The sequence below is a fragment of the Pituophis catenifer genome, unplaced genomic scaffold, assembly GCF_029215685.1.
Source record: "Pituophis catenifer annectens isolate HBS135680 unplaced genomic scaffold, rPitCat1.0.hap2 SCAF_1, whole genome shotgun sequence".
In the NCBI taxonomy this organism is placed as follows: Eukaryota; Metazoa; Chordata; class Lepidosauria; order Squamata; family Colubridae; genus Pituophis; species Pituophis catenifer.
The window spans coordinates 272,880,969-272,895,044 of NW_027256881.1; the positions used below are offsets into that span (position 1 = coordinate 272,880,969).

At 42.1% G+C, this 14,076-nt stretch overlaps 1 protein-coding gene across 1 annotated transcript in view; it reads left to right on the forward strand.

Moving 5' to 3' along the window:
• Positions 1-13,327, forward strand: part of LOC139311190 (probable inactive 1-aminocyclopropane-1-carboxylate synthase-like protein 2) — a 42,480-nt gene extending 29,153 nt beyond the window's left edge. The window contains exons 9-15 of the mRNA XM_070935566.1: positions 4,020-4,120; positions 5,142-5,231; positions 6,603-6,648; positions 6,780-6,921; positions 7,417-7,559; positions 10,282-10,435; positions 11,078-13,327. Of these exons, the coding sequence (XP_070791667.1) occupies positions 4,020-4,120; positions 5,142-5,231; positions 6,603-6,648; positions 6,780-6,921; positions 7,417-7,559; positions 10,282-10,435; positions 11,078-11,376 (975 nt within the window). The 3' untranslated portion in view covers positions 11,377-13,327. The remainder of the gene's footprint in view (positions 1-4,019; positions 4,121-5,141; positions 5,232-6,602; positions 6,649-6,779; positions 6,922-7,416; positions 7,560-10,281; positions 10,436-11,077) is intronic.
• Positions 13,328-14,076: the final 749 nt, after the last annotated feature.

Here is a 14,076-nt window from a genome sequence, read left to right on the forward strand (position 1 = left end):
TAGATCAACCACAGCAGCTTCCTTTTTTAACAGAACATCTCTCCTTTGGCTACCCCAAATGCAGGCATGTGCACCACCAGGGGATGTCAGATTACATCAGGACATCAACAAATTGATAGCTGCAGCAGAATATTCTTCTGATGCAACACTTAATGCAGCAAAATTTGCTTCCAGAGCATTGGCGTCCAAAGTTACTTCTAGATGCTTACTATGGCTTCGCCATTGGCAAGCCGATATGAAATCCAAGTGGAAGTTGGCGTCTGCTCCCTTCCAAAGTAGCAATCTCTTCAGTGAAGTTCTAGACACCATACTAGTGGAGACCAAAGACAAACGGAAAATGCTTCCCCTTCCACACAGGAGGACTGACAGGAGATACTCTCCCTTCTATCGCAGGCAGTTCTTTCATGGGTCTGAAGGCGGTTACCCCGCCCCAACCTACCAGAGGACATACCCCCCCACCACTGATCGCTCCCAGGATAGAGCCTTATTCAGGGACAGGCCCAGACAGTCTCAGTCTAGGAGACTCTTTCAGGGAGCCAGTGGTAGACCCTACCGCAGGTCCAAGTGACTCCCAGTTAGGGGTTGCCATTGGAGGCCGCCTCATGATGTTCGTCACCCAATGGGAACTGACCACGGCCGATGCCTGGGCTCTGCAAACAGTCAGGCTTGGCCTCACCTTGGAATTTTCTTCCACCCTCCACCCCCCCAAGGAGGTTCATCTCTTGCACGCTACACAGAGATACCACCAAGAGGTCTCTGATGGAAGCCGAGATCCACCACCTGTTGTCCATACAGGCCATAGAACCAGTGCCTGTCCAACAGCGGGGTCTCAGCTTCTATTCGATTCTCTTTCTGATCCAGAAGAAATCGGGGCAGCAGGGGTATATTAGATCTAAAACAACTCAATATGCACATAAAATACAAGCGCTTCAAGATGCAATCCCTAACCTCAATACTGAATTGCATCAGACAGGGAGATATCCTAACATCAATAGATCTCAAAGAAGTCTACCTGCATATCCCAATTCGGATCTCGCACAGGAAATATCTCAGATTCTGCTACGCAGGACAACACTTTCAATACAGAGCCCTTCCCTTCGGTCTCTCCTCTGTCCCCAGGACCTTTACCAAGCTCCTAGATGTTGTGGCAGCTCGTCTTCGAACTCGCCCCATCAGGCTTCAATGCTATTTAGACGACATTTTGATCCAATCGTCATCCCTCAGGCAGGCAATACAGGATCTGTTAGAGACAATCCACACTCTTCAGATACACGGCTTTTCAGTAAATCTGGAAAAGAGCCAGTTAATTCTCTCCCACAGTATCCTCCACTTAGGGACACGCATAGACTCACTCAGTTGTCAGGTCTTCCTGTCACCAGAACGTCAGGCCAGCATACGGGCCATAATACAGCAGGTCAGGTCATCCCGGTCAGTGTCCCTGGCAGTATTGTCCCAGCTGTTAGGGAAGATGATCTCCTGCCTCACCATAGTTCCTTGGGCAAGGCTCCATTCTCAAACCCTGCAATGGCTCCTCTTACCAAGCCAACGAACAGGCAACAGCCATTCCCCGACAAGAGTCAGAGTGCCACCGAAGGTCCTCCGATCCCTAGATTGGTGGATGTCGCCTTCCCTAGAGAAAGGCTGTCTTTTCAAGGATCCTCCACGACTAACACTGACTTCGGATGCCAGTCTATTTGGCTGGGGGGCACACATGGGTTCCCAGATGGCTCAAGGCAGATGGTCCCCACAGGAACTGTTACACGACATCAACTGGCTGGAGCTGAGAGCTGCCCACCTAGCTCTGCGCCATTTCCATCGCTCATTGACGAACCATCACATGTTGCTGTTGACCGACAATGTCACCACCAAGGCGCACGTGAACAGACAACGGGGCACCCGATCCAAGGATCTGATGTCCGAAGCGGCGAGCCTTGGCCTCTGGGCGGAGTCTCATCTACTTTCCCTTCAGGCAGAACATATTTCCGGAACGAACAACGAACAGGCGGACTGGTTGAGCAGAACAACCATCAACCAGTCCGAATGGTGTCTCCACCCAGACCTGTTCCACCAACTGACGACCAGGTTCAGCCAACCATGTGTGGATCTATTTGCCACTCCAAGGAACACTCAGCTACCATGGTTCTTTTCCCACTTTCCGATGCCAGGGATCGAACCAACGCTCTCCGGGTGCCCTGGCCTCAGGGACTCTTATATGCCTTTCGTCCGACCCCTCTCCTGAGGGTCTGGATGAGGAAATTCTACTAATGGCACCGCACTGGCCCAGACGGGTGTGGTTTACGGACCTAGTGTCGCTGTAGGTATCACGCCCCTGGAGGATCCCGCCAGACAGGATTTCCCTCAGCCAGCGGGCCGTACATCATCCCGAGCCACAATGGCTCCAACTGGCCGTCTGGCACTTGAGAGAGAAAACCTGAAGAAATCCAGATTCTCAAGTGAAGTGATTTCTATCATTTAGGCTTCTCGCCGCCCGTCTACCACCAGGATCTATGAAGCTACATGATCATCATTTTCCGCTGGTGTCGCAAATCGCACATAACACCTACGTTAGCCTCTATCCCGGACGTTTTGAGTTTCCTCCAGTCAGGCTTTAAGCAGGGACTTTCTACCAACACACTCCGCAGGCAGGTAGCTGCTCTGGCGACTATCTTCCATTGCGAGGGCACAATCACCCTCTCTCAACATCCGAGGGTGAGAAGTTTTCTGAAAGGAGTCTCCAACTTCCGTCCTCCTACTGTACATAGGTACCCATCTTGGGATTTGCCTCTCATCCTGCAAGCGCTCACGTCTTCGCCTTTCGAGCCATTAGGGTCCGCCAGTCTCAGGATACTTACCTTCAAAGTCGCCTTTCTGATTGCAATCACATCAGCTAGAAGAATTTCCGAGATGGCAGCTCTATTGGTACGCAAGGACTTATGCCTCTTTTACTCCGACAGAGTAGTTCTCCGATTGGACCTGACCTTCGTGCCCAAAATCAATTCCTGGTTCCACAGGGCACAGGAGGTCGTTTTACCAAACTTTTGCCCTGAACCTGCACATCCCAGGAAACGACGTTGGCACACTCTCGACATTCGTAGGGCGCTCCGCAAGTATATAGACAGGACTGCATTATTCAGGAGATCTGAATCACTGTTTCTATCATTCCAGCCCAATTCCTTGGGAAAGAAAGTGACTCCATCAACAATTGCGAGGTGCTCAAGGCTTGCATCGCAATGGCTTACGAGCACGAAGCTAGACCACTTCGGGGACACATTATTGCGCATTCAACACGCATTGCCGCCACCACGGCAGCTTGGGCTACACAAGCTTCCATACTAGAAATTTGCAGGGCAGCCACTTGGGTCTCTCCCACTACATTTATCAGGAATTACAAATTGGACACGTTTGTCTCGGCCGAGGCATCATTTGGCAGAAGAGTCCTGCAGCAGGTTCTATCTGGCAAAAGGCCCCTGGACCGCTCGGACTCCCGCCCTAGGGATATTTAGCTTGGGTATATCCCATTGCTTGGACTCTCTAAGCAGCGCACAGGAGAAGGAACATTGGAATTTACCCAAATGTTCGTTCTATGTGTGCTGCAGGAGAGTCTAATCCTTCCCTAGTTCTTGTAGCGGTCCAGCCTCCAGCTCAGGGGATCTAATTCCATCATCATGGCTACGTCATCTCCAGATCCTCTTCGTTGAAACACTGAAGCTCACAGGAGGAAGAGGCGTGGCTAAGCAAATTCAACTCAGTCTCTGGCCAACCAGACTAAAGATAACCCATTACTTGGACTCTCCTGCAGCGCACATAGAATGAACATTCAGGTAAGTTCCAATGTTCCATTTAAAGAGTGAAATCAAGCTGCATGTTTCAGCCACTTAATAATAAAAAAAGTTGGTTTTTACAATCACCGTCCTGCAGAATAAGTGGGTTTCCTGACAGGCTGTATTTTATATATTGATCTGTTTAGTTCCCATATACACATATATTTGCACTTCTAAATGCTCTTGTTTCTTTTATAGGGCATCAAAGTAAGGGGTTTAATTCTCCTGAATCCACAAAATCCCTTGGGGGATATCTATTCTCTCTCAGAGTTACAGGACTACTTGGAATTTGCAAAAAGGTGTGACAATCTTACATGTTTTAGAGAATCTGATGGGTCAAAATTTCAATATGATATGTCCCCAGTTAGCATCAAGCATTTCCTCATATTATAAACAGTTGTTATGTTATCGATTTTGAAAGTATTTAGAAACCTTTTTGTAGCTTGCTGGCCAGAACCAGGAATGCAAATATCATAAATCATAATTTTCAAGTGGAAGCAGTTTATGTGAGAGAAGGTGATACAAAAATATCCTAAGCTCTCTAAGAGTTTCTCGGTCCTGAGGTTCACTGGCCTTTACTGTAGATTGATGCAAATTTAGACTATGATCAGCTTTTACTTGAATTTGATGAACAGGAAGAATAGAATTAATTATTGTAACATTGCATTCACAGATAACCTCAAGGGTTTTGTGTGGATTTTGAACAGCATGGAAAAGGAAACAGGCCTGTTTAATTATTATGGTGTGCCTGCCATGAAGTGAAAAATTTGGCACCATCTTGAAACAGCTACCTCAGTAGGACTAGAGCCATTGAAGAGCAATATCTCCAGTTTCCATGGGAGAGAAAGAGAGACTAAAAAATGAAGTAAAAAATGTGCTGGAAGAGGGCAACAAATATGAATTCAAGGAAGTAGAAGATACTCAGTTATCAGAGATAACTGAAAGACGTTTAGTCATCGAGGCTGGGATTTCTAATTTCCTTCCATTTCATTAATTTCATTACATTACATCTCTATAAGCTTTTAGTGGGAGAGTTAAGGCAGACTCTAATCAGTGGGCTGCTTTGTGTATCAAAGCATTTACGGGAAGATTGTAGTATCTATTGAAGTTGTGTTGTAATTTCTAGCAATGAGTGTGTTCTTGATTAGCTGATGCTTGAACTCCATTCTTATTCTCAAACATTCTTAGAATCATGGATGTTCTTTTCTAGTCAATCATTATAGTGACTGTCCGTGAAAGAATGCAAACTTCTTGCCTATTTCATGAGAGCCAGATATTTTCCTTCCAACTGCTGAAGTCTTCTCTTTTCCTCTGTTCTAGACATGAGCTGCACGTGATTGTTGATGAGGTCTATATGCTGTCAGTTTTTGATGATTCTGCCACATTTCACAGTGTACTGGAAATGGAAAGGTAACGTCTGCTTTACAGTTTCACTCATCTAGTAGCAAAGATCACCAATGCTAGCAAATCATTATAGTTAGAAGCCTTATGCATTTAGCAAAATAAATAAATAAATAATGCAATCTGTGAAGGATAGGAGTGCCTTTCCAGCTCAGAAGTGGAAATTGTTTTTTTGAAGTAAAATATTCTATATTCCCTAAATGAGAACAGTAGTTTTGTTTGTGTTTCTGCATCAGCATATCTTGTGGCTTCAGAAGGTGTCTTTGTAATCCAATTTTTTTTTCTCATTTTAGAAAGCACTACTGAGAGAATACCTCTTTCTCTTCCCACTTTATATCGTTCTCACATTTTTCTAGCAGCCACAGTGGCTCACCTCAGAAGCTAAGCATGGTCAGCTCTGATTAATACTTTGATGAGGGACACCCAATTGTCTGGGAAGAAGGCAATGGCAGACAAATTCTGTAATGTGGTTAAGAAAATTATATGGAGGCAAAGAGGTTGAGCTCCCCTTTACTTCCTGAAACACATTTGGGAAAACATATCTTTTAGGAAGGAAGGAAGAAGATCTTGGGCCCTTTTTGGGGGAAGGGGTTGGACTGCTAAACTACAATAGATGGAATTTATGAAACTGCTGTTGATGAATGGATCAAGTAATGGGAAAATTTAATCATTTGTATCTTGACATAGTCTTGACAGAAACTTTCTCTTCGAAGCTTCTCCTTTTGCTTCCAGTAAAGGGTGGGGTGGAGGGGTATTGCTGACATTTAAAAGTTCGGTTTCTCCAATTTTTCCATATTCACAAAATTAACAGGTGATTCATTTGACCCTATGGGACAAAGTTTCTATTAACAATATCAATAATTATTAATCATGTTCTTTGTTGTTTTGGCATTCTGGGTTGATGGTCAAGAACAACCTTTCCTAATTTAATGCCTTGAGATGTGCTTTACTTTTTTTTTTTTATTTATTTATATGCCACCCTTCTCCAGAGACTCAGGGTGGCTTACAATGCATTAAGCAATAGCCTTCATACTTTTGTATATTTTATACAAAGTCAGCTAATTGCCCCCACAATCCGGGTCCTCATTTTACCCACCTTAGAAAGGATGGAAGGCTGAATCAACCTTGAGCCTGGTGAGATTTGAACTTGCAGTAATTGCAGGCAGCTGATGTTAATAACAGTGCTTTAGTCTGCTGCGCCACCAGGGCTCTTATAACTCCCATGACTCCAAATGGGAAGTTTGGAAGTCCCATGACTTCTCTGGGAATTTTGGGAGTGGTAGTCAAATATATTTAGAAAGCACCAGAGTGGAAAAGGTTGATCAAGAAGTCTCAATTATTAATTGAAAATATTCATATAAGTATTCTTCTTACATACAGATTGCCTGATCCACAAAGGACCCATGTGTTGTGGGGGGTTAGTAAGGTAAGTATTATTCTACTATTATTTAGGTGATACTCCCTTAAATTCTTAGACTATGAATGTTGGTTGAATCAAAATATTTACAGTACTTATATTATGGAAGCTGGATTGGTAATGCTTCTCTTCATTTACAGGATTTTGCTATGTCTGGAATCCGGTTTGCTGCCTTGTACACACCAAACCAAGATGTTATCAAAGCTGTGTCTTGTTTTAGTTACTTTCATTGTATCTGTGGGCCTATACAATACCAAATTGCCCAGCTACTCAGAGACAGAGGTGAGTAACATGAGATCATCTATATTCATTGCTCCTCTTGAGGAGAGACTTTTGCTACGGGTGTTCCTATTTTATTTTATTTTTATAAATATATATCTGCCATATAATTTTGAGTTGTATCCTAGAATTTCAGGAAGTATTTTGAAGGTGATTGCCAGTTCGACAAATTTGGGATTTAAAAAAACAACAACCTTAAACCTATGTGTGGTCACACTCAAGCACATCAAATATATAGCCTTGGAAATTCTTGACCATTGTTTTCGCTATGGCCTAATTTACATATACACATTCTTGTCCAGTGTCAGTGACAAATGATGTCTACAAATGAATGATCACATATCAAATGGAGCAGGTGGAACATGAATGTTGCCTTATTTTACATAAAGGGCAATATTCTCAATGGAGTCCATCCATCCATTGATCTATCAGGCTTTTAAAAATTAAGTAATAATGCATATTTATGTCTTTGCTAAGTGTCTTTCTACTCTTGGCTAGATTGGATCAACCAAGTATACTTACGCACCAACCATGAGAGACTGAAAGCTGCACACACTTTTATAACAGATGAACTCAAGACCCTTGGCATTCCCTTCCTCAACCGCAGTGCAGGTTTTTTTATATGGATAGACTTTCGAAAGGTCAGTGGTCTTTAGATGCCCTGTATCTATTTGCCAGAAGAAAAACAGATGGTTCTTTTTACAAGTAGGGTATGAAGGCAACTGATCTTCTCTATAGTTTGTATCTAGAATTTCAAATTCCACTTAGTTTATCTTGACAAAAAAAACCCCAAAAATATCTTTACAATCTAGTTTGATTGATCTTTGTGAGAAACAGAATGGATAGATTGGATAGACCAGAAATTCTCTTCTTGGTCTCAGGAAAGGACTAACAGAAATCAAGTCAATATCTTTTTTTTTTTTAATGGGAAAAAATAATGGTAGCTCAAATACACATATTTATTTATTTATTTATTTATTTATTTATTTATTTATTTATTTATTGCGATTTATATGCCGCCTTTCTCCCTAGGGACTCAAGGCGGCTTACAAAATGACAACTTCAATACAAATCACAATACAATACCAAATTAAAATCAGTAACCCAATTAAAAAAGATTTAAAATTATACCAGTGTACCCCCAAACGGATCAGTTTAATTGGCGGAAGAGCCACGTCTTCAGCTCGCGACAGAAGGAAAGAAGGTCGGGGGCTGTCCTGAGCTCAGTGGGCAATCCATTCCAGAGGGTCGGGGCTCCCACAGAGAATGCCCTCCCCCTGGGGGTCGTCAGCTGACATTGTTTGGCTGACGGCACCCTGAGGAGGCCGACTCTGTGAGAGCGCACAGAACGATGGGAGAACAGCTGGAGATGGTCCTGCAAGTACCCCGGGTCTAAGCCATGAAGGGCTTTATAGGTGAGCACCAGCACCTTGAAACGTATCCGGAGTGCCACCGGTACCAGTGCAGCTCACGCAGGAGAGGTGTTACATGGGAGTATCTAGACGCCCCCGTAACTACCCGCGCGGCTGCATTTTGGACTAGCTGAAGCCTCCGGACACATCCCAAGGGCAGCCCCATGTAGAGGGTGTTACAGTAGTCCAACCTAGAGGTAACAAGGGCGTGAGTGACCATGGCGAGGGCATCCCGGTCTAGGAACGGGCGCAACTGGCGCACAAGATGGACCTGTGCGAAGGCCCCCCTGGTTACGGCCGTCAGATGGTCATCTAAAGACAGCCGAGAATCCAGGAGGACACCCAAGTTGCGGACCCTATCGGAGGGAGCAAGGGTTTCACCTCCGATCATTAAGGATGGAACCTCCAGATCCCGGGATGCCGGCATCCACAGCCACTCAGTCTTGGAAGGGTTGAGTCTAAGCCTGTTCCTCCCCATCCAAACCCGCACCGCTTCCAGGCATTTAAAAATGTAGGATTTAAGTATCTGACACATTTGGAGAGCCCAAGTTTGGGAGGGCTGAAATATACGCATCATTGTGAGTGTGTTTTATGTGTACATGCATTATGTACATTTATTTATTTATTTATTTATTTATTTATTTATTTATTTATTTATTTATTTATTTATTTATTTATTTTATTGAATTTCTATACCGCCCTACTCCCGAAGGACTCAGGGCGGTGAACAGCCATAAAATAAAACACATACATATACAAAATTTAAAATCGAATAAAATGAATTAAATAAATTTGGCTGAATTGATACCCATAATTTAAAATACCCATATTATAAAATACAGTAAAAATTTAAAATTTACACTTAAAAGGGAGAAGATTTAGGCGAGGCCAGCTTGATGAAATAAAAGAGTCTTCAGCTCACGGCGGAAGGTGTGCAGATCCGGAATCCTCCGTATCTCTGGGGGGAGCTCATTCCAGATCTTCAGTGCCCCCACAGAGAAGGCTCTCCCCCTAGGGGCCGACAGCCGACATTGTTTGGCCGACGGCACCTGGAGGAGCCCCTCTCTGTGGGAGCGTACTGGTCGGTGGGAGGCTATTGATGGTAGTAGGTGGTCCCGTAAGTAACCAGGTCCTAAGCCATGGAGCGCTTTAAAGGTGGTAACCAGAACTTTGAAGCGCACCCGGAAGACCACCGGGAGCCAGTGCAGCTCGCACAGGAGAGGTGTTACATGGGAGCTCCACGCTGCTCCCATAACCACCCGCGCGGCCGCACTCTGCGCCAGTTGGAGCCTCCGGGTGCACCTCAAGGGGAGCCCCATGTAGAGAGCGTTACAATAGTCCAGACGAGAGGTGACGAGGGCATGAGTGACTGTGCGTAACGAGTCCCGATCTAGAAAGGGACGCAACTGGCGAATCAGGCGAACCTGATGAAAAATCCTCCCGGTCACGGCCGTCAAGTGCTCTTCTAAAGACAGCCGTGAATCCAGGAGGACGCCCAAGTTACGAGCCCAAGTTACCAGCCCTTTCCGTGGGGGCCAATGATTCGCCCCCAATAGCCAGCGATGGCGCCAGCTGACTATATCGGGACGTCGGAAACCACATACCGGTATTTGCATCTTCACATATACACACATCATAAACATCTTTTTTGGTTGCTGTTTGGATATGAGATTTTACTTTTTTGCTCGGTTCTCAGTCTATCCTTAGTCTTTAGGGTAGAGATAGGGAAACTGTGGTCTACAAAGATTGCTGAACTACAGACCTCATCATGTCTCATCATTGGCTGGGGCTGCTAGGAGTTATAATTTTGCCACATCTGATGACACAGATTGTCTATCCATCCTGTGTGGGTTAAATTTTCTGCAGTTTGAGAGAGAATGATGCAATTACTTTTTATAGGACTATAAAACTGGCTTTTTTATTCGTTTACTCTCTTTTCAACTGATTCCAGTATTTAAGAAAAAGAACATTTGAAGAGGAGATGCTACTGTGGAAACGCTTCCTGGACAAAAAGGTCTTACTCTCTCCTGGTATCTCATTTGAGTGCAATGAGCCTGGCTGGTTTCGCATTATCTTTGCTGATAAGATAAATCGACTGCGGCTTGGTTAGTGTTGTCCTCATCTATATTGTATCCAAGTTTAGCCCAATAGATGATCCAACTTCTACCACTTAAGATAGGATGTTGCAGTCCTGGGCAAATGGAATTAACAATCAAATGCTAGATAGAATTAGATGTGCACACAATTGTTGGACAGTATTCAAGTTGGTTGGCCAAATGTTGTGTATACCATTCTTTCCTCCTTAGTTTTACCATCCTAGCTCTTCTTTGCATTCTGATTTTATTGTCTTTATTTTTTAAACCAATTGAAGACAGATGGACATTCTAGAACCAGAGAAGTAGGAGTAAGTGACCCTCAAGTCATGGACACTTCTTTGGGAAGTAATAAGTCCTATTTTATTTAGCTGGTTTGAATACATTTTGAAACACTTAAGTGAACTGAAAAATCCTGGAATGGTTCATTTGTAAGTATATACTAGAAAAGAGAGAGTTGGTGGCAGGTGTAGATTTTCATGGTATCCAGTGTAAGTTCATTGTCTGGGTTATTGATTTAGCTCAAAGGAAAAATCTGATGGTGGCTATGTTTTTACTCTTATTAAGGTATTTTCAAATATCTGCATCCAATTTTTATTTCATCCTATCTATTTCCCGTACTTACTTCCCACCCACCCCCACCCATTTTTCCAGGGATGCAGAGAATCTGTGAAGTACTAGAAGAACAAGAACGTGAAATCCTGAATGAAGACAAAGATCCATTGTGTCTGTCTGAATCAGAAGGCACAGTAGACAGCACAGATGAAGTGATCTTTGTGTCTCACCACCAGGAACCAACTTCCTCCGGGAGTTCCTCCCTTGGCGATCTAATTGGTCTCCTTCAGCAACAAATGCGCTCATCTGATTGGTTGCAGAAAAATACAGTGGAGCAGTTTGCACAAGAGAAACCAGAAGTCTATGATGTTTTCAGCAAGTTAGTGGGGAAGAAATAGCATTGGTGCATTCTTCCAGAGGCTATCAATCAATTTTGTCTTTTAAATTACTTATTGATATTTTTTTCTATCTACTAGGAAACCATTTATTTCTTTTCAGCCTTCTCATAATTATGATGGATAGGGCGCAACTAGCAAGGGGTTGGCATTTCTGCAATCTCTAACTTTTGTATTATCTTTTTTTTTTTTTAAATGAGTAGACTTGTCTCTTAAGCAATTTCATATTTTTCTGAAGGTTTTTTTTTTTCATCTTAACAGATTGTTTTCAAAGAATTGTCATGCCTTTAGCTGAAACCCAGAATGCAGCTAACTTGGATCTAAATTACACATTTTGCAAAGTAATTTTTTAAAAAATTAGAAGCAGGTTTAAATGTATTCTTACACAGGTAAAGAAAGTCATGGATCTCATTGTGAGAAGATTTATTAATTAAGTCGAGGATTCTCAAGGCCAGAAGACATGTCACATTTCCTGTCTCTTCACTGTTGAAGGGATCAGGAGGAGACCCTAGAGCAGTGGTTCTCAACCTTCCTAATGCCGCGACCCTTTAATACAGTTCTTCATGTTGTGGTGACCCCCAACCATAAAATTATTCCTAAAACCATTGAAAATATTATTATTATTGTTATTACTATTATTATTTATTGAATTTGTATACCGCCCTACTCCCGAAGGACTCAGGGTGGTGAACAGCCAAAAGATAAAATACATATAATACAAATGTTAAAAAACCATTAAAATACAATTAAATAAATATGTGTTTTCTGATGGTCTTAGGTGACCCCTGTGAAAGGGTCGTTCGACCCCCAAAGGGGTCGCGACCCACAGGTTGAGAACCACTGCCCTAGAGCCATCTCCTCTCTGTAGTTCTTCTCCTGTCAGACATGAATTGTTATGGCTGACATTAATTAACTACAATGAATTGTACAAAATACTATTTTTTAACTAGGGTTTAAAGTGTAGTTAAGAATGTTTTTCAGTTAGGGAGTATGCATTCTTTGTCTTTGGGATCAAGAAGGCATGAAACTGATGTAGAACTATTAACAGAAGGGGAGGGCAAAAAGCACTTTTTTAGTTAAAAATACATATGTAATGTATGTTTAACTAATCTATTTTATGCGGTGGGTTGGCTATACAAACAAAAAGAAAGCAAAAAAAGTATCACATCAGCAAAAATCATTAACTTTTTGCTGAAAGGTGGCAAAGTATTGCTACTCTGCAACCAGAAGTTGCAGAAATGGATCTTAGTACCCACACGTTTATTGGCTACAAATCACCACATCTAATTTAAAGCAAGTATGCAGAAGCTGTGGCCTTCCAATCTTGGGTGCCCCTTCCAAAGTTTTAAATATTAATGGTAAATTAAAGCATTCACACACACAAGGGAAATGGGACGTGAGGTTCTGAATCCATTCAGGATTATTAGCAGGCTGACATTGTTACATTTATATTGATCTGAAAATCTTCACAGTTAACACAAAACCTTAAATTCTGTAATAGTTTAAGGCATTCCACCTTGAGATTACTATGTTCTAAATCTGTTTCTTTTTATAGCTTGGATTCATATCTGAAATAAAAAAATCCATTGTTCTCTCATCAGTCCTGAAACAAAATAACATCATTCACACTTAGAAATGCTGTTCTATAATAAATTTTGCTATAAATTGATTGTTTAAAACTTCTATGGTAGGATTGTCACGTGAATAGGCAAAATCCTAATTTAGATAGCTGCATTGTAGAAAAGTGGAAAATGTACCATCACATGAAAAGAAACGGACCTTAAATAAGGATTTGCAGATTAATACTTATTGAAGAATACTGGTTGTTTCTTAAATTGTTTTTAGAATAAATTAAGATGATTTTTATCCAGCAGCAGGAAGAGAAAGAAAATAGTTTAAGATTCAGTTGTTTGGCTTAGCACTTTGATAGTAAATGACAATGATGATGGGTCAGTGTGCCTTATCAGGATTGTTTCATAAATTTTTAAAATTTCTTTCCTAAAAATAATAAAAAAGAAATTGCTATTTGTTTTTCAGTGTGTAATTGAGTTGACAGAATGTTCTGACCATCATTACCAACCCATTCTATAATTCATTATTATAATGATGAATATAATAACTATATAAGTTATATAGTTATTATTTAATAACTATATAATAACTATATTCCGGTACTTTCTGCTCTCTTGACATCTCCAAAGTTCTCAATTCATACCCTTCCACTTCCCAAACTCTCATCTAAATTTTCCTCGGGCTGTACTGCTGCTTTTTCCCTATATCATTGCTCTGTTCACTGCTCCTTCATCCCTGACCTCTCTCCATTGTGTCACCTAGGGCTCCTGACCTTCCAACTCTCCTCCCCAATAGCAGGCATGCACTATCAATCTTTCTAAAGTTAGGTCATGAGTAAGGGTCCTTTGCAACCTGTCGATTCAAGCATAGTCTATAGGTTAATTGCCTGCTAGTTAGCAATCTCCTGAATTTTTCCATAATAGTAAAACCTGCTTTGCAGGCAGACTGATTGAACTTTATCATGTTGGGTTGCACATTTGAAAAGAAAGTTATTCATTATGGCCATAACCAAAAAAGTTCATTATGGGTACAGGCTATTTTAGACAAAATAATAAAGATATACAGTCAGGTCCAGAAATATTGGGACATTGACACAATTCTAACATCTTTGGCTCTATACACCACCACAAT